Genomic DNA, 21,243 nt, shown 5'->3' on the forward strand with positions numbered 1-21,243 from the left:
CGGACCCGGACCCCTTACCATGAGGATCCTAGCAGCACGTTTGCTCCACGCAGAGCCAGACACACTGCCCCGCAGGAGCGGGCAGCCCCACCCCTCAGAATGCTGTGCGCGCGGCGGCATGGCTCCAGGGGAGGGGGGAGGGGCCGGCGGCTTGCTGCGCTCCACCGGGCACTCCGGCCCAGGACCGCAGACCCCGTGGCTTGCCACACGGGGAGAGTGGGGCCATTTCCCCACCCGTGCATTAGGGTGTGCCTGGGCACACCCGGCACACCCCGTGTGCACACCTATGCTTTAAACTGCTCACTCCTGATCCTCCTTGGCCTATTTGACATGTTGGGGGCAGGCCCAGAGTACTGCTGTTCTCTGGTGATACCAGCTGGCATAATGGCCAGTTGGGGGCCATTACTAGTTATCTTAAGGCAGATCTAACATGTGCTGAGGTCTGAACCAACCCCTGGCAGTCCTCAGAAATAGGAGAGTATAAAAGTGGTACACAGTCACCTTTGCTCCCCCCCCCCCCATCTGTGACGGGTTGGGTCACAGAAACCCCCTTGGGACTGGCTCCTGAAGTGCTGGGACTACTTCTGAGCCCATTTTCCCTGCCAGCTTGGAACTTCAGTGCCTTGCCTTGTTTGAGCCAGACATGCTAGCCTGCTGCAAACACAGATCCAAGTCTGAACCACGTCCCCCACAAGCTGCAGGCTTAACTGAAAACAGCTTAAGAAGTGCTCCTGTCTCCAGCACTCAGATACCCAGCTCCCAATGGGGTCCAAACCCCAAATAAATCCGTTTTACCCTGTATAAAGCTTATACAGGGCATAAATTGTTCGCCCTCTGTAACACTGATAGAGGGATCTGCACAGCTGTTTGCCCCCTCCCCCCTCCCCCCCCCAGGTATTAATACATACTCTGGGTTAATTAATAAATAAAAAGTGATTTTATTAAATACAAAAGGTAGTATTTAAGTAGTTCCAATTAATAACAGACAGAACAAAGTAAATTACCAAACAAAATAAAATAAAACACGCCAGTCTAAGCCTAATACAGTAGGAAACTAAATGCAGGTAAATCTCACCCTCAGAGATATTCCAATAAGCTTCTTTGACAGACTAGTCTCCTTCTAGTCTGGGCCCAATCCTTTCCCCTGATACAGTCCTTGTTCCAGCTCAGGTGGTAGCTAGGGGATTCCTCATGACTGCAGCCCCCTTTGTTCTGTTCCATCCCCTTATATAGCTTTGGCACAAGGCGGGAATATTTTGTCTCTTTGGGTCCCCGCCCCTTCTAAATGGAAAAGCCCCAGGTTTAAGATGGATTCCAGTACCAGGTGACATGGTCACATGTCCTGTGAGACCCCATGCCTTCATTCTCCCCAGCCTGATTCACAGGAAGGCTTGCAAGTAAACAGAGCCATCTACAGTCAATTGTCCTGGTTAATGGGAGCCATCAAGAGTCCAAACCACCATTAATGGCCCACACTTTACATAATTACAATAGGACCTCAGAGTTATATTTCATATTTTTAGTTTCAGATAAAAAGAATGATGCATTCATACAAATAGAACAAATACATGCAGAAGAACATAACCTTTGCACGGATATGTTACATGGCATATCTAACATAAAACATATTCCAGTTATATCATATTTACATTCATAAGCATATTTCTATAAAGCATCCTTCACTCAAATTGCAGGGCCCTAGTCCCCATTTTCAATAGTCTAATAGCATCTGATTAGGGTACTCGGGGGAGGAGGGTGTCCCATCCTTTCTCATATATTCTCCATTGAGTTTAAAAACAAATTTTTCACTCTCTCAGTATTTCAGCCAGTTTTTCATACCATAAATGAGCTCATAGCATTTTCAGCCCATTCCTAAAATTTTCATTGCTGTTCACATTTATTAGGAGCTTTTACATAATAATAACTCTGAGCACTTATACGGTGCTCTGCATTTCAAAGTGACATAAAAATATTAACTAATTTATCAGCTTTGTGACAACTTGCCCATAATACATTATCTTGTATATAACCTTATCCTTCAGTTAATTCTAAAAGTTCTGCCCGTTTAAGTGATATTTATATTCAAGGCTTGAGAACCGCCAAGGTGATAGGTGTAGGCAGCACAAGGAGGACTTTATACATTCTAGGATGCTTGCAAGATCTCACAGGATGTGTAAGGCTGCCATTCTGTGAAAGACCCCAGGCCTGCAAAGGGATCCATACAGGCATGAGTTTCCATGCATAGGGTTCTTTTGCAGGATCAGGGACAAAGTGATGACCAGCAGCAGTTCTGCCATTGAGAAGTAGATGATTTCAGAAGAATGAGAACCCAAAATCAGAGTAAAATAAAATCTAGTCTGACCGCCCAGCCACCCACACACTAAACCCGAGCTAACTTGAATCCAGCTAGCGCTGGTAACAATAGCAGTGAAGACAGCGCCACCCAGGCTTCAGTGTGGGTAGTGCAAGCCTAGTATGGCCCCTGGATGCATATTTGGCATGCATATTTGGCTCACTAGCCCACACTGAAGCCCATGCTTCGCTGTCTTCATTGCTATTGTTACCTGCGCTAGCTGGATTCAAGCCAGCCTGGATAGGCTAGTTCCTGCACAGTGGTAGCTCTGGTAGGCCAGCCTGTGCACAGCTTTTGCTGTGTAGACATACTTCTAATGTCACTTGGTGATAGCAGTGTAGCTGCTATTATATCACAGTGATGTGTGTGATGCACTTAGATCCTTTAGTGAGAGGTGCTGTAGGAAAAGCCTGTGATGGATCTACAGAATAGATCACTGTTTATGCCATTGACCCTAACTAAACTGTTTACTACTTTAATATTTTATGCATTCATTCTTGTTTTCTTCATAATCTTTTTTATGTACATCTTCAATAACGTAGTAAATGGCAAATTAATTGACGCATGACAATAACACAACCAGCTCATCAAAAACATTTCTAAACACGGGGAGCTCTGCATCTCCAAATGAGGTAAATCAAAAACGATTACTGCCTAAATTGCATGCTAAGTAAGTAAAAGATAATCATATTAAAAGCAGGTGTTGCAACTAAATAAAACTTCTAACTGAAATGCTACATTAAAATCATTGCTTCTAAGTTTCTTTCCCTTCAGTCTCACAATTAAAGTTTTTAGCAGCATGCATCTTCCTTTGCCTTTCCTATCTTTAATTATTGTCACATAATTGGTCTGATTCTCCACTGCTTTGCATTATGTGTAGTCATTTACACCTGTGCAATATGTGCATCGAACCCACTAAATGAGAATGGATGCATTTCATACCCACTTTGCACAGGTGTAGATGATTGCACAGGTTGAAAGGCAGAGGAGAATGAGACCCAATATTTATACAGCTGGGCAGGGCCGCCCAGAGGATTCCGGGGGCCTGGGGTCTTCGGTGGCGGGGGGCCCCCGCCGCCGAAGACCCGGCACTTTGGCGGCGGGTCCCGGGGTGGAAGGACCCCCTGCCGCGGGTCTTCGGCGGCAGTTCGGCGGCGGGGGGTCCCTCCGCTCCGGGACCCGGTGCCGCCGAAGACCCGGAGCAGAAGAAGCTCCGGGGGCCCGGGCCCCGTGAGAATTTTCTGGAGCCCCCGGAGCGAGTGAAGGACCCTGCTCCAGGGGTCCCAAAAAACTCTCGTGGGGGCCCCACTTGCCCCCCCCCGGGCGACTCTGCAGCTAAATAGGCCAGAATAAGTATGTGTAGAGTTGCACCAGTGCTGACCTGAGTGATCTGACATATTGGTGCTACAAGCCAATAGAAAAGATGATTGAAGATAACCCACTGGAGTTGACAGTAAACATATGGGAAAAACAAAGTGAAATATGAGAAGACATTGGAGGAATATGTATCAAAAGTGAATAATTTGGGCAAAACAATCACTTTCCAAGCCTTTTATTTCCTGTACTGTTGATCCTTTAATTACACAACTTGCTTATCACCAAAATGTACTTTCTGAAACCATCTAATCAGAAGCAGGTTTCAGAGCTGATCAGCTGTTGCTCATTACAGGTGATGTTTTCCTGTGAAGACTGCACTTCATATTTTGCATATTTGACCTAGTAATAACATCAATGAAGTTACTCCTGATTTTCACCAGTGCAAGAGAAGACTCTTGCCTTGTGTACCATTGCCCTCTATGGAGGGAAATTCAGACCTTCTCAAGTGTGTAGGATCTATGCCTCTCTAATGGCTACAGTCCACAGACTATATATAAGCCCTAAAGGTAGGATTTTCAGAAGTGTTCAGTATTGGCCTAACTCTTCTCCTATTGAAGTCAATAGCCAAACTCCAAATTAAGTGTTTTTTGAAGATCCCACTTTAATACTATTAGAGTTTAACTTAGCTCAGTGGTCAGAGGCATTTGTATTGGAAGCAGAAGCATCCCCACTAATGTCCTTGAAACATGAGTTGCCACAGTGTGCAGCAAAGCTGAAAACTATGAGGAGCTCTGTCATTGATCTCCATTGAAATTCTCCATACAATTCTTCAGTGCAGAATGGAGAGGAGAATTTTGTCCTGTATCTCTAGTTATGTTGGAAGCCTATGGGTGAGAGTATATGCCCACAGATATATATTTATATGACTGCTTGTATTCTGGTTTTGTAAAAAAAACCTGTCCATTGGGATCTTACTATAAACAGCCCTAGCTGTTCCACAAAAAGATTTCAATGCCTGTTCTGGGGTCTCTTCTCTTCTGGAAACATATGCTTTACTGTAACTCTCCTTTGTTCTAACTAGACTTACAGGTGAGAATCTAATGAGACTAGAAGCTAGGTTTGCCATTGGCATGAGCAAGTGCAACACTATTACTAGCAATACATTGCACATGCTGACAACAATTGCAAATTTAGCTCTTGCACCTATTCGATACCTTGTTTTTCTTCAGTTGTGATATACATCAGTTGAGAAATATCTTTATTTGTTCAAGGATTCAGCACTCCAGTGTTTTACTGACATAAGCTAGCTTTGGACAATATACACAACAGACTTTGGGAGCTGCTTATATTTGTCTGGAGCCAGAATGTAGCACTTAATACAGGAGCCTTTTTTGTTTATTTTTCTCAAGAAGACACTTTTTTATTTGTGTGTACTTTCAAGAAACCAAATCCAGGTTTTTTCTGCGTAGAAAGTGTGGGGTAAATATCTGGGGCAAGATTTGCCAGAACACTCACTGCTTTGTGCCACTCCAGCAACACAAAACAACGGTAGATCCAGACAGTTAAGCTGGCTTTAACAGCTGCTTTGCATTGCTAGCACTGAGCAAAGCAACTGGAAGGTACCGATGAATCTGGTCCCATGATTAGGGGTTAACAGGTGAGTCGTATTAGATAACCTTAGCAACTCTTAGACCTGCACATAGTTTGGAAGAGTTCTGTTATCATTCACATCTGTGTTCAATCTATAGAAAAGGACTACAGAGAACTGAAAAGGCAGCATCTTTTCAGGGAACTTGATGCCAATAATACTGAGCAAGGCCAATTAGAGAGAGTGATTGTGTCACATATTAAAAGACAAAAAACCCAACCAAATATCAGGTATGACAGGTACAAAACTCCATTGCAATCTAGTTGGCACACAGTTCTGTGGTGGGAGAGCCCTATTCTGGTATAGCTGTCACCAACCAGGCAGTACCATTGCACAAACTAAACAGCAAGGCAAGGTAGTTTAGGCTCAGTAAGGCAGATCAGTGGATCTGGGACCTCTTGCTCTGATAAACTATTTTGCAACCTCTCCCCAGCAGCACACCCTTCACATCTGACCCCTGTAGATTTTGTTTTTCAGCTTCCAGTGCCTCCCCACCCAGCCAGCTCCACCACTCCTGTAGAGTTTGATCTACCAGCCATCACCTCACACACACCTCTGGGTTATGATTTTTACATTTTCCAGCAGAATCCTCTTCCCGGCCACAGGAGAGGTTCTGCAGCTCCATATGTTTGATTAATTTAGGTCCCATTTAGGAGCAGGTTGTGACTAGTCCCACATGGGCATGCAAGGTTGTGGGGAAGGATGCTGGAGCAAGGAGCCTTTCCCCACTCCAACTGTGCTCCCAGTGCACGTGCTCCATGAGTTTGAGCACTGTTCCCTCTTGACAGCTGTGTGTGTTTAAGCTACCCTACAGGGGGCAAGGAAGAGCAAGGACCCATTCCACCCTCTGCACCAGCTAGCACAGCTGCCAGGACACGCAAGGGGATATATATGCTGTAGCATCCTAAAGGATTGTGTAGCAAGATATGCTCCCTCTCTGTGCCTGGGAATTGTGGGCAGGAATTATGTCATAATGAAACAAAAACCCTCCTAGAACTGCCCCTGGGGCAGGATAGCTCTGAGTAGCTAAACACAGCCCTTAGCTTTGCTCTGTCCCAGTTCCGAGCATTCCCAATCAGTTCATGGCTCTGCAATAAACTCAGCGGGCTCTCAGACTGGCGTAAGTTAAGAATTTAATGTAGTTACACCTGCATCAAACTTGTGTGAGAGAAAAGAGAATCCAGTCCAACGTGTGGCATGTGCCTGTCTTTATTACCTATACTTTCATCTAGAACCATGCAGAGTGAAACTGTCTGGTTAAACTACGGTTGCGTAAGCACACCTGCAGTATAACATTTCTCTGGAAGTGGTTCCAAACTGCCACATGTGGCAAGCCTCCCCATCTCTCAGTTCGTAATGCCGTGCTGTGACATGTATTAACAGAATTATCCACTTTCCATGTCACAGTCATGGACTTCAGATTTCTTGAGAGTGTGAATACTGTATTTCTGAATGCGAGCAAGACTCCCAGCATTAACAGAATACAGAAGTGGGCTGTGGTTGATACTTACATTGCCACTTTCTACCACCTTGAATTCTACCCCTACTTATGGTTTTCATTTTTTTAAACCAGTGCATGTGATCAGTTGCAATAGCTTATTAGCAATCCTGACAGCAGAGTCAATGAAGTTAATGTCTGTGACCACCTTCTCTCAGGAACATGTTAAGATGGTGTTGCGTACTGTAACATGAAAGCATCCTGCTGTCTTGCCAGTTGAAATTACTGCAGAAGATTCACCGTGGGTTACACCTGCAGGTGCAGGGATCCCATAGGCTTAATGTCTACTAAGGGAAGGTTGTGACAGCCCGAAAGTGGTTGCAGCCATCTCTACACTGGGGGGGGGGGGGGGGGTCCTTTAAAGAGCCAGTACAGTCCAAAAAATTGTCAGCAGTGACGAGGAAGGGAACGTGACCAGAGTGACTGAAGGATCCACTGATCTGGTGCACCCTCTGAGTTCTCTACCCTGATGGGGTTCCTATAGACCCCACTCCAGGGCCAAGGTCCTTGATGGTGCAGAAGGGTCCATTTTGCACTGCCCTGTTCCAAGCAGAGTGAACTTGGTCCATCATTGCACAAACAAAAGCTGCGTCAGCAAGAGTGCAGCCAGGCAGTTTTTAAGACATAACCTTGATATACGTGAGACTATCTGAACTGTGGAATTTCAGTAGGTTATGGAGGGGGGATTGGGTTTGATCACTTTCAGTTAAGGATCAATGTAATTTGCAAGCTTTGAGAGGATCAGGGGGTATCTGTGGCTGAGCTCAGTCTGAGATTTAGAAACTAGAAGAGCACTACAAGATTATTCATTTCACATAACCTGTCTGCCACCATTTGACTTGCAGTGGGACATGGGCACTTTTGAAAATTTTACCCCTTATCTATAGCTATGAAATGACAAGTTGACAAATCCACACGCGCGCACACTATCTATACAATGGAACAGGCAGAACAGGTTAAGGCAGTCACTCTTGCTGGGCCTCTTGTAGGCACGTGACCATAGTATGTCCATGACAGACATATCTGATTGTCCTCATAAATCAGCCCCTTATTTAAGCTTAAAATACGCCACTGGATATGAAGGTGGGGGTGTTCATTGAGAGCTTCAGACTGAGTCATAAGGGTGAGGACCAAAGGTACAGGTTACATGGGAGTGAAGCTTGTAGGAGAGAGTCTGTCGATCAGTAGTTCTGTAGGGAACTGCCCTTGACTGCAAAAATGCTCCAAAATTGTAATGGCTTTGAGTTTGGAATAAGGACTCTGCCATTGCTCTGCATGAGAGTACCTGGCATTAAATGAGGATATTGATATAACAGGCATCACAGAAACTTGGTGGAATGAGGATAATCAATAAGACATGGTAATATCAGGGTATAAAATATATAACAATGATGAGTAGATCATGCTGGTGGGGGAGTGGCACTATATATATAGCAGTAGGAAAATGCTGCTGACCACTTGACCATGATGGTGATGGTGATTGTGAAATGCTCAGGTTGATTAGAGAGGCAGAAAACCCACTAATAATAGGAGATTTCAACTATCCCCATATTGCCAGGAAACGTCACCTCAGGAAGTGATGCAGAAATAACATGTCTAGACACATTAAATGACTGCTTCTTGGAACAGCTTGTCCTGAAACTTACAAGGCAGTTCTTGATTTAGTCCTGAGTGGAACACAGGATCTGTTCCAAAAGGTGAATATAGTTGAACTGCTCAGTAAGAGCAACCATAATGTTATTAAATTTAAATCCCTGTAGGAGGGAAAATGCCAAAGAAACCCATCACTGTAGCATTTAACCTCAAAAAGGGGAACTACACAGAAATGAGGAAGGTAAACAGAAATTAAAAGGAACCGTCACAAGGGTGAAATGCCTGTAAGCTGCATTGAGACCAGGGCCGGCTCCAGGCACCAGCTCAGCAAGCAGGTGCTTGGGGCGGCCAAGGGGAAGGGGCGGCACGTCGGGCTCTTCGGCGGCAATTTGGCTGTGGGTCCCCAGTCCCTCTCGGAAGGAAGGACCGGCTGCCGAATTGCCACCGAAGAAGAAAGCGGTGCGGTGGAGCTGCCGCCGATCGCGATCGCGGCTTTTTTTTTTTTTTTTCCCGCTTGGGGCGGCAAAAACCCTGGAGCCAGCCCTGATTGAGACTATTTAAAAACATCATAATAGAGGCTCAAACTAAATGCATACCCCAAATAAAAAAACAGTAAGAGGACCTGTGATGGGGTGTCCACCCCACACAAGTCCTCAGCAGGTTAATATTGGCCAGAAGGGGCCAATCAACCTTATATGCTGCACCTGAAGGAGAACCAGGGATTGATAAATCTAATGGCAGATGAAGCCTAGCTGGGGGAGGAGCTGGGATAGGATTATAAACCAGGAAGAGTCTGCAGGGAAGAGGTTTGCAGTCACTCCCTAGAGGGAAAGGGAGTTGGCCAGAGACAAGGAGGAGATTCACGGGGAGAGTAAGCTCTGGGGTACTGCTCTGGACTGAGGAGTCGGGCAGGAGGCCAGGAGACTCTCCAGTGATAAAGAAGAGATAGGCAAGGAGATAGAGAGGTGAGGTTGGAAGGAGCCCAGGGAAACAGAGCCTGAGCAAACCTGGATTGCTAGTCATAGGGCCCCTGGGCTGGAACCCAGAGTAGCGGGTGGGCCAGGTTCCCCAACCTGCCACAGGGAAGTGACACAGGACCTGGAGACTGGAATGGAAGACCATCTGAGACAGTGTCTGGACAGTTTGTCTGGTGGGACTTTGTTATCTCAAAAGGGGAGAAACTCTAGTGACCTGGCTGGAGGGCTGAGTTATGAAGAAGAAGTACCCTGAGTCACAGAGAGAGAGAGAGGGTCCACAGCATGGGCACCCAATGGAAGGGGGCACCAGATGGGGTGAGAGCTATTTTCCAGCCCCAAGGAGGCACCTGTGGTGAGTGGGACCCTTTTACAGTACAAAAAAAAATGCTACATGGGTAAACAGTAAAGTAAAAGAGGCAGTTAGAGGCAAAAAGGCACTCTTTAAAAACTGGATGTCAAATCCTAGTGTGGAAAATAGAAAAGAGCATAAAATCTGGCAAGTGTAATAAGGAAGGCCAAAAAAGAATTTGAAGAGCAATTAGCTAAGGACACAAACACTAACAGCAAAAACCCCTTTAAGTACATCAGAAGCAGGAAGCCTGTTAAACAGTCAGTGGGACTACTGGACGATTGAGGCACTAAAGGAGCACTCAAGGAAGACAAGGCTGTTGCGGAATAGCTAAATGAATTCTTTGCATCAGTCTTCACTTCAGAGGATGAGTGAAGATCCCCACACCCAAACCATTCTTTTTAGGTGGCAAATCTGAGAAACTGTCCAAGATTGAGGTATCGATAGGTTTTGGAACAAACCAATAAAATAAACAGTAATAAGTCACAAGAACCACATTGTATTCACCCAAGATTTCTGAAAGAACTCAGATATGAAATTGCAGTTCTACTAACTGGGGTGTAACCTGTTATTTAAATCAGCCTCTGTTCCAGATGGTGAATAGCTAATTTAATACCGATTTTCTTTTTAAAAGGCTCCAGAGGCGATCCTGGCAATTACAGGCCAGTAAGCCTAACTTCAGTACCAGGCAAATTGACTGAAACTATAGTAAAGAACAGAATTATCAAACAAACCCAATATGTTGGGGGAAAGTCAACACAACTTGCCTCACCAATCGATTAGAATTCTTTGAGGGAGTCAACAAGCATATGGAGGAGGATGGTTCAATCAATATAGTTTGCTTGAGCTTTCAGAAAGCTTTTGACAAGGTCCCTCACCAAAGGCTCTTAAACAAAGTAAGCTGTCATGGGATAAGAGGGAAGATCCCCTCATGGATTAATAACTGGTTAAAATATCAGAAACAAAGGGTAGGAATAGTCAGTTTTCACAACAGAAAGAGGTAAACAGTGGAGTTCCCCCATGGGTCTGTACTGGGACCAGTGCTGTTCAACATATTCATAAATGATCTGGAAAACAGGGTGAACAGTGTGGGGACAACATTTGCAGATGATACAAAATTACTCAAGATAGTTAATTACAAAGCTGACTGCAAAGAGTTGCAAAGGATTCTCACTAAACTGGGTGACAAAATGGCAGATGAAGTGCAATGTTGATAAATGCAAAGTAATAAACATTGGAGAAAAGTATCCCAACTATACATATAAAATGATGGGCTCTAAATTAGCTGGTACCACTCAAGAAAGAGATAGTTCCCTGAAAACATCCGCTCAGTGTGCAGCAACAGTCAAAAATGCGAACAGAATTTTAGGAACCATTAGGAAAGGGAGAGATAATAAGACAGAAAATATCATAATGCCACTGTATAAATCCATGGTACATCCACACCTAGAATACTTTGTGCAGTTCTGGTCTCCCCATCTCAGAAAAGATATATTAGAATTGGAAGAGGTGCAGAGAAGAGCAACAAAAATGATTACGGGTATGGAACAACTTCCATACGAGGAAAAATTAAGAAGACTGGACTGTTCATCTTAGGAAAGAGGCGACTAAGGGGGAGGCTATGACAGAGGTCTATAAAATCATGAATAGTGTGGAGAAAGTGACTAAGGAAGTGTTATTTACCCCTTCACATAACACATGACCCAGGGGTCACCCAATGAAATGAATAAGCAGCCATAGGCTCTGCACCCACTGACAGCTCCACCCCCCCCCAGCCCCAGCTCACCTCCGCCTCTTCCCCTGAGCGCACCGCCACATCCTGATTCTCCCCCCTCCCTCCCAGCACTTGGGGGAGGAGGCGGGGCCAGGGTGGGGATTTGGGGAGCGGTCCAATAGGGGCAGGAAGGGGCGGAGTTAGGGCGGGGACTTTGGGGCAAGGGTGGAGTCGGGACGGGGGCAGGGCCGGGGGCGCTAGCACCCACTGGCGCAGAAAAAAGTTGGCGCCTGTGTAGTCAGCAGGTTTAAAACAAACAAAAGGAAATACTTCTTCACACAGTGCACAGTCAACCCATGGAGCTCATTGCCATGGGATGTTGTGAAGGCCAAAAGTATAAATGGGTTCAAAAAAGAATTAGATAAATTCATGGAGGATAGGTCCATCAGTGACCCAGTATGGCCATTCTTATGTTCGTGTCAGTGATTGCTGTAGGCTTTTCTTGCAGTTGCTTTGTGGTAAGTGTTGTACGGATATAATGGCCACCTACTGCAGGTGTGTTGTGTTCTTCTGCTATAGAGTACACTCTGGGGGAGGACACACACACACACACACACACACACACACTCTTTTAATCTCCATAGAGCTTGTCAGCACAGATCCCAGTTACTCATGCTGTGTGCTGGCATCACATTGTTTGAAAGTGCAGTTGTGTTGTAATTAGTGCCAACAACACAGGAAATATTCCTATTTACAAAATTCCTATTTACAAATATTTATTTTAGTTCTTTTTAAAAGATGCCCATTCAGTGTCCTACGTGCATGTGCCCATATTAAGACATGGCAATAATTTAGGACCAGTATCGAAGAGATTGAACCCTCCTAATGAAAGTACCACTGTCTCCATCTACCTGATCACCCTCTCCCCATGCCCCAGAAAAGCCAAAGACCAGTCTGGCAGCAAGACCAGGGGGACCAACAAATTCAGGCTTTGGCAAACTGAAGCAGGAAGAGTTGCACAGTTGAGGACCCTCACTGAGAACAACCTGCCACCTGCACCCTCATAATGAAACCAGAGGCTACTAACTGAAATGCTTCAGATGATCTGAAGTGCTGGAGGCACATCACACAAGGCGAGTTGCAGTCTCTGCCTACCTAGAGTTGGTAGACAGACAAGCAGGCTCCAGTCCACTTAAAGCTCTATGGGCATGATCAAAAGCCCACTGAAGTCAATGGGAATCTTTCCACTAACGTCAGTGGGCTTTGGATCAGGGCTTATACAAAACTCCATGACCTGTGTTGCGCAGGTCAAGCTAGATGATCATAATGGTCTCTTCTGGCCTGAAAGGCTCTGAATCTATAAACAATTGATAATTTTTTCTTGAGAAATACGAAGAATATTTTTGTTACTAGATGAGATTGTTTAAATATTTAAAACAAGTCGCCTCTTTCAGTGTATTTAAGCATGCATGGATGGCAGTGGGACAGAACCTCTGATCAAGCATACGATTAAATTGATTTTTACCCAACAGTATTCATAAAACATGAAGATTAAAACATTTGATGTGCATCATGTACTTGTGCGGCCGGAATAAAAATGATGCACAGCATGCTGATATTTAAGAAACAGCTGCCTCCAAAGTGTACTTAAGAGGTATTTAATGAAGAGGCCAATTATCTATTGGTGATTTCACATCCAGCCTGTGCTGTAACTACCATAGCTCCAGAGGTCATGTCTTAGTCCTGTCTTGTTTCCCATAACTGCTCTGGGGTATTTATCTAACATTATTCATCCACAGCAACCTTTGTCAGATGCCTGTTGGTAAGTCTTCATAAGTAATGGGCTTTTTCCTTTGAGCACTGTATTGTTTTGGTCTCTTCTGATGATGCACCAAGAAAACATTGAGCTGCTCTGATAAATAACTAGGAAAATGTCGGGAGAGAAATCTATTGAGAGCAAGCTGTCATACTTTGAAGGATTTTGTGCATAAAAAATGCCACATATCCCTCAGGTCTCCTTGGACTTTATTAGCATGATGTTTAGAAGGCACCAAAAATGAGTAGATTTAGGGGTGGGTATATTTTTCAGCAACAACAACCCCTTAGTTGTCACTTACCTGGAAAAGCACGTGGCCTGATGGTAAGAAGACTGGGGTTCTGATTTTCCATCTTCCCACCTTGTGTAGTCCTTTATACATTTGCAGAATGCAAAGAGGGTACAAAAGACTACCAAATCAGAATGGTTGTATTTTACACTGGTTTTGCACTCTTTTTGCACAGGTTGAAGTGATTATACAAGGTTCAAGGCAGTGTAGAATCTCTCAGGAACCTTTAGTGTAGAAGAGCACATATTCTGATCCCAACTGAACCACTGACTCACCTTGGACAAATGTCTTGACCTCCTTGTTTCTCAGTGAAATCCAGCTAAAAAATTAGAAGGGCCTAACCAAAAACCTGTTGCTTTTCAAAGAAGAGAACTCCTCCAAAATGTCAGAGAGCAGCCCTTCCCAAAGCAATAACATGACAACATTTCTGAAGAGCCCATTTGTGTGTGTGACGGAAGTAGCTGGCAGAAGCTCAAGATTACTATTCTTTCCAATGTGGTAGCGCCAAAAGGTCCCAGGATTGGGTCCCTATTGTGCTGTGTGCTATGCAAATAAAGAACAAGACACAGTCCCTGCCCGCAAGAGCTTGCAAAGTAGAAAATGAAACCCCAACCCAGCCAGGTGGTGGGGAAAGGGTGATAGCACACAAGGGCAAGCAGAGCAATTATGGTGATGGATGACAAACAGCATCTTTCCTTCATTTTTGACTTAGTGATTCAAATAATTGTTTTGTTTACATTACCAAAAATATTGTTGTAAGGGGTTTTTTTGAGGGATGGGCACTCAGGGTTGAAGTGGGGAAGAGGAAGGGATTTCTGAAGTAAGAGAGGAAGGTAAATAAAAGAAGGAAAGCAGAGAGGAGAGAGAGAGGGGGAGGGGAGAAGCATAAGAGAAAGGCAGTTCCTATGGTTGATGAGGGGGAGGGATGAGGAGCTATCAACAGCCAATTGCAATACAGCAAATGAAAAAAAAATTCTGGCCATGATTCTCCAGGGCATAAAGTGACCTTAACCACTGGGGCACCCAACCCAACCAGAATCCAGGTTTCAGAGATGAATTGATGTCACCAGGCTGTGAAAACTCCTCCCGCTATCTGCTGCTACTTCCATGTGGAGGATTGCAAGAGAGGCAGAGGTCTTGGTGCTCTGGTGGGTCTCTCAGGGTGCAGGACTGGGCTGGAAGGCCCTGGTTTACCCTCTCAACTCTAGTTGGTATGGGTTGTTTTGGGGAAAGAGCTCAGAGGGTCTGGTAAGGGCCATCTGAACATGTCATTAGTCTGCAAACAATATTCTTCAGATTACAAATCCCTGTGTTTCCATTTTGCATTACTGAATTTGCATGCAAACAACTTGGCTAGCACATGCCATTTTAGTTTTACAGTAGTCATAAAGCCAATGACTCTTGATTTTTAGCTTACAATGTTTACACCAAAAAAGATGTCCTACAGCTGTGTTCTTGACCCCTCTGACTATCTAATCCCTGCTTTATCACCATCTCAGCTCTCTGTTTGACATTAAACATCATGTTTATATTGATGACACCAAACTTTTTCCCATCCATCCTTTGTCCCTGCCACCATCTCTCTTTGTCATATATTCCTTAGTGCTTGGTTCCACTCAAATTTTCTCCACCCTATTGTCTCCAAGTCTGGTTCCTTCTGTTAGACTAGAGTAAATGTCCTAATGCTCCCCAATTTCTTCCATCTACCTCCTTGACTCTGATCTCTTCTTGTCAGATGTACCAGAAATGATCCATCAATGTTTATTTTTCCATCTTACCAACAGTATCTGCAGGACCTCCTATAGCTGGACCTGGATTCATAATATTATTCATACCTGCCCTTATCTTCACTTTCTGTCTGCCCACTTCCTTAATCCATGCACTCCCAACCTCCCACTTTGATTACTACAACTCCCTCTGGGCTGGTCTCCTCGCCAAATTTCAGCTTGCCCAAGAACGCTGTGACCACCTGTATTCCATCAAGAACTCACAAGCATAACCTCATTACCCTGATCCTTATTTATCTTCACTGACCCTATTGCCTCCTCAGACCTGACCTTACCAACTCCCTTTTCCTCTCCTCCATTCATTGAACTGGTTATGGGCAAAGCTTAGTCCTCACTGTGAGTCTCTGACAGTGGCAGTGCCTTTAGCCACATCCACCTGTCTGATGGAAAAGCCTTGTCCTGAACTTAGTTCCAGTGAGTCCCCAGCCATTTCAAATCCTGCCTCAATATCCATCTCTTCTCTTTTCTGCTTACCGGGGAGGCCGCTGGCTCAGTGGCTAAAGCAAAGAGTTGGGCATCAGAAGACCTGGATTCTGCTCCCAGCCTGGCCACTGATTTGTTGGATGATCTTGGGCAAGCTAAAGAATCACTTCTGTTTCCCCAGCTGTAAAATGAAAATAATGAAACAAAGCGCTTTGAGAAATATAGATTAAAAGTGCAAGGTGCAAGCACCTTATTAATATTGTAGTTATTCACTTTGATCCCCTACCTCCACCTTTCACCATACTCTTATGTGCTCATCGTTTTCAGTTTTATAATCCCTTCTGTGTGTTCAATATTTTTGTGCAAATGATGGCTTTTGCAGCAGACTGAAACTTGTTACCCTTCTTGTAGGAAAGACTTGGTACCAAAAAAGAGCATTCTAATTGGTACGACGCATGAAGGACTTGTTTGCCACTCAGGTATAATAACGTTGCCTTTCTTTCCTTGTTTTAGGGAGTGCTGCCGATTTTTTGGAGACAATGGCTTGACTATGAAGGTGTTTTTTACCAAGGCAGCACCCTTTGGTGTTCTTTGGACACTCACAAACTACCTGTACTTACATGCAATAAAGAAAATAAACACTACGGATGTCTCCGTGTTGTTCTGCTGCAACAAAGCTTTTGTGTTCTTGCTTTCATGGATCGTTCTCAGGGACAGGTTCATGGGAGTGAGGGTAAGTGTCTCCTTATCTCTCTGTCTCCCTCCCTCCTTCGCTTTAACCTTTTTCCAATTGGCTCATTTAGATCAGCATCTGACACTACTAACAGCAGGTTTCTCTGATCTTTTAAAGAGGTGAATTCATGAGATGAGTCAGCATAATATCCTTACAAAGCTTGCAGTCCTCCAGCCCCGGAGTCTGTGCAGAAATGCATTCATTACAAAACAAATCAGCACTGAGAACCATCACTGTGTGGATCTCTCTCAACACTGCAGCCTCCTCTTCCTAGAACTTGCTCTCTTTCCTCACTGTTCCTTCCAAAGGAGATAACTTATCCCAGTCTGTGACATGAAGGATAACTGGTATCCCCGTGTGGTCATGAACATTTATCATCCTTTTCCCGTTCTCTTTCGATTAGAAAGGACTGAGCCTATGGTACTTAGAAATTTTTTTTTTAACTGTGCATTTCTACGGGTGCTTTACATGTCCTTGTGCATTTTTTGTCCATATTCTGTGAATTCATTGGTGCAGCTCATATCTGCATAGGACACAAGCCCTGTGGGATTGGAGTATTAAGTTCTGTGTCATACCTGGTTGTGGATAGCAACTGATATAAACACAGATGTGGCTAATTCAGCTCCTGTTTTTCAAGTATCTGTTTTTAAAAAGGTTTGTTTCTGTGTGGAAGTGCAGGGGGCGGGGGGGGGGGGGGGGAGAGAGAGAAATGCCCCTGTAGTGTGCTCAGCAATCCATCCCATGACTGCACAGTTTGGGCTAGAATTCAGTGAGATCTTGTGTACTAACACTACCTAACACAGGCTGTGTGAGTCACTCTGGCAGGTCAAGAGCTAGAAAGAACTATCGGGTCTTAGTTTGTGTCCAACAGGCTAGATCGAGGGGGGGAATTCTGGGGCAGAAGATCACTGAGTGGGGCATTGTGGAGGTTGGAACTTGCCAGCACAACTCCAATAAATTCTCTGTTAGATTTTCTGCTTAATTCTGTGGGCCCATAGGTGGGAGACAGAGATTTCCCTGCAGCCTGGCCCAACCTCTGCATAGACCCTACAGTCACACAGAGCCCTCTGTTTGGTCCAAGAGGTGCCACCAACGCAGCTTACCCCTTCCATGGGAAAGATGGAGGAGGGTCCCCACAATGCATAGCTTTGAGGGACAATCTGATCCAGAGTTCCCTTTGCAGTTGTTAGAATTAAGTTCTGTCTCCCTTATGCCCTTGGAGAACATTCCAGCCCTTAGAACCAAGAGGCAGCTTCCCACATTCCCCTCTGACAGCAGAGGCAGCACCAATCAGCAGTTGGCATTCATCAGCATTCCCCAAAAGTGACACGGTGTCAGGTCTGTGGCTCCTGTAGTGGGGCTGAAAGCAATTACAGTGTGAAGACACCAGCGATTTACTCCTGCCCCATTACACCAGCTGAAGTGGAGATGAGGAGTCAGCTCTCTTCTCGGTAAGCCTGGGCAATATTTCTAGTTTGTTTTCAGGGAGATTTTAAACCCCAGGATACGCAGAGATTAAAAATTAACTTTAATAGAAGAATTTATTTCTGTGTGATTGAAAATCTTGAGCCACATTGTTGTTGTTGCAGGCTACAATAGGGAAAATAGGGAAAATTACAAAAGGTACCAGCAAAGGAGTACCTTCCTTGCCCTTCCAGCTGTTGTCTGCACATTAATCTTTCTGACTGACTTGACACTGAACTTCTTTTAACTGGGGGGGGAAGGGGGTTGAATAACAATAAGGGAGCCTCTGTAGGAGAGCTGTAGTGATTTTAGGGGGTGACTGTAATGCTGGTTGTGTTGTCTTTTGGATAAGAGGAAAAAACAATCAGGGTCTCTAGCCTTCCCATGGGACTGTTAGTAAGTACCCCATTGTCCCGGTCAATTTCTAGTGGAAAACATTTACATCCTTCCCTCTTTAATCCTCCTGCATTTGCAGCTGGAGATGGTATTCCTAGTGACTTTCCAAAGCAGTGTATAGTGTTGCTGTACTCTGTTAAACAACTGATGTGTTGCACCCATTTAGGTGGCTGCATTTCTATGGTGAGTGATGCAAAGATTGTAAACATGTAATCACACACACGGGCAAGAGAGATGGTGTGTTGGCAGAATGCTTTGTTATCCTGCTGGATGAAAGGCACTGTATAAATGGAAGATACTGGTAATGATGCATTCATGTCAGAAGGATTGTATCTGGATTCCTAGGCTCAGATCTGGGGTTTTGGCTTGATTGAGTACAGAGCTAATGACTGAAGATTGGATCCAGGTCTGAACTTTCCCCCATTTCAAGAGAGGAAAGGGGGTGAAGTGATGAATGGGCTGGATCTAGGGTTTGGTCTGAAGCATCTTTAATTATTCTTTATTAATTTTTAATATTGTCTTGGGATAAGCCAACTTGTCAGCAAACCAGTAGCAAATAAATGGAGACATGGTTCTCCAATAGTCCCTGATAAGGAAATAGTGCTTTACAACCATAGGTATGCCAAGGTATCTCCACCTGTCATTGATGGCATGTGGTACTAGAGGGAGGAACAACGTGACAAGGAAGGTTATATATCATGGAGAGGTGCTGTACCCCTTCCAAACTTCAGTCCTCCACAATGGTGCCTGGCACTAATCAAAGATTTAGTCCAAGTGGTTTTCACGAGGAACTGTCTCCCATTTGTGCTGAATGAGAGTGGCGTGCTACATTCTCCTCACCCAGCTATTAACTGGCAAAGTGCTAGAGGATGAGGGAGAACTTTCTGGGATACTTGAACTTCTTGGATATTAACTTCTTGTCTGAGTAGTGACAAATGTATTGCAGGTGTGGGATGTATTTTCTTTCCCCTGGAAAATGGGGCAGAAAGGACAGGCTCTTCCTTGACTCCTTCGTAGCTTTCATGGGGATTAGCAATGGCTCCTCCAGGGGAGGGCTTGGGCATTTTGGTGGAGGGAAGATGCTGCGATGGGATTTTGTTCTTTCTTTTCACTGTGTATTGAGTAGCAAGTGTGCTAGGGTACTTCCCTTTATGACGGGGGATTTGAATGGAGTCTCCTCCTCTTTCCTTGTTTCATGGCTGGCCACCTTTTCTTCCTTCTGTTCCTTCTCTTTTTTGTAAGGTCCTGAGTCATGGTGGAGCTGATCTATTCAGGTACAAGGACAAACACTACGTGTTTGGAGTTTAATTTGGGGGTGAACTTCTAAAATGGTGGAGCTTTCTAAAATCAGGAGCTAAGTGTTCGGAGTCACAGTTAATTGTTAGTTGTTATTTACCTCGAGGCCAGGGTCCCACTGCACTAGGCACCCTACAAATATATAAACCCTGCCCCCAAAGAGTTTATAATTAGGGCTCCATGTCTGTCACGGAAGTCATGGATTCCGTGACTTTCTGCAACCTCTATGACTTCTGCAGCGGCCAGTGCAGCTGGCCCCGGGGACTACCAGAGCAGCCGCTGTTCCAGCCGCCGCTAGCAGCTAGTGCCGCTGGCCCTGCCCCTCCCAGCAGCGACCCCCGGGGCGCCCCTCAGGAGCAGCCCCCCCATGGCTCACACCCTGCAGCAGCAGCTCCCCATGGCGCACCACCCCCAAGCAGTGGCCCTCTGTGACACACCCCCTGCAGCAGCAGCCCCTCGGGGCGCCCCCCGCAGCAGTGGCTGCCCCAAGATTTAATCATAGGTATTTTTAGTAAAAGTCACGGACAGGGCCATGAATTTTTGTTTATTGCCCATGACCTGACCATGACTTTTACTAAAAATACCCATGATTAAATCGTAGCCTTATTTATAATCTACTGCTGATGGCTGCACTAGTATTTCAGATTCTGTAAGGCAGCGAAGCCTCAAGAAATAGTTAAAATCAGATATTGAGGGCTCAGTTCTCCACCATGTCCAAGCTCAGACACAGTAGAGGTGGAAGAGGTGCAGGGAGCTGGCCTTAGATGCCTAGTCTGTGTTAATCAGCCTCAATGGAATTTAGAGCAGCCTGGGGTCTGCTCTAACTTACACCAGTAGAGAAGCAGGATAGCAGAATTCTGCTCAACCAGATCCCTTCCTCCACCCTATGCCAGGGATGGAACTGAAGCCGGTGGCAGAGGAGTTGCCTTCTCCAACCATACACAGTGGAGAGTTCCCTTATGTGAATCCATTCACCTTGTGCTGCCTGGGCCTCCAGCCTCCTGAGTATGTGTGTGTGCATGTGTGTGAGCACGTCTGCATGCTGCTACACTCCAGAGTAGGGGAGGATGGTCCCTGACTTAGTGAGCAAGGGCCAGAGACTTAAAGGTATTTCGGTGTCTAAAGATGCAGATAGGCATCCAGTGGGAGTTATGTGCCTAGGTGCTTTTGACAATCGTTAGGTGCCCCAGTACCTTTAAAAATCGGGTGCCCTGTGTGCATCTGCACTCCAGCATGGAGGATGTTCTTTTGACCTCCCACTTGCTTATAAAGAAACTTAAGCTACTCAATACAGCTAGCTTTGGCCCATAGCTAGAACCTCCATGTCCTCCTGGTTTCGATAGCAGCAAAGATGGTGATCAGTCAGGTGCTTCAGGTAAGTAACTTCCTCCAAGGCTAAAACCAACACCACTCTGTGAACTGGGAGGTGTTTCAGAGCAGGCAACTTCAGTGGCCTCAGAAATGTTGCGTAACACATCACTGGGAGCCTGGAAGTCTTCAGTTAAGATTCAGCATTCATGTAGCAAGTTATCAGCTTTATTGAATATATGCCCTCTGGCTGGACAGAACTAACTACAGCTTCCAAAAGTC

General features: G+C 45.1%; 1 protein-coding gene across 1 annotated transcript in view; it reads left to right on the forward strand.

Annotated features, from left to right (window-relative positions):
• Positions 1–21,243, forward strand: part of SLC35F3 (solute carrier family 35 member F3) — a 270,207-nt gene that overhangs the window by 235,549 nt on the left and 13,415 nt on the right. The window contains exon 4 of the mRNA XM_065401833.1: positions 16,278–16,497. Within this exon, the coding sequence (XP_065257905.1) occupies positions 16,278–16,497 (220 nt within the window). The remainder of the gene's footprint in view (positions 1–16,277; positions 16,498–21,243) is intronic.

The sequence above is a fragment of the Emys orbicularis genome, chromosome 3, assembly GCF_028017835.1.
Source record: "Emys orbicularis isolate rEmyOrb1 chromosome 3, rEmyOrb1.hap1, whole genome shotgun sequence".
Taxonomy (NCBI): Eukaryota; Metazoa; Chordata; order Testudines; family Emydidae; genus Emys; species Emys orbicularis.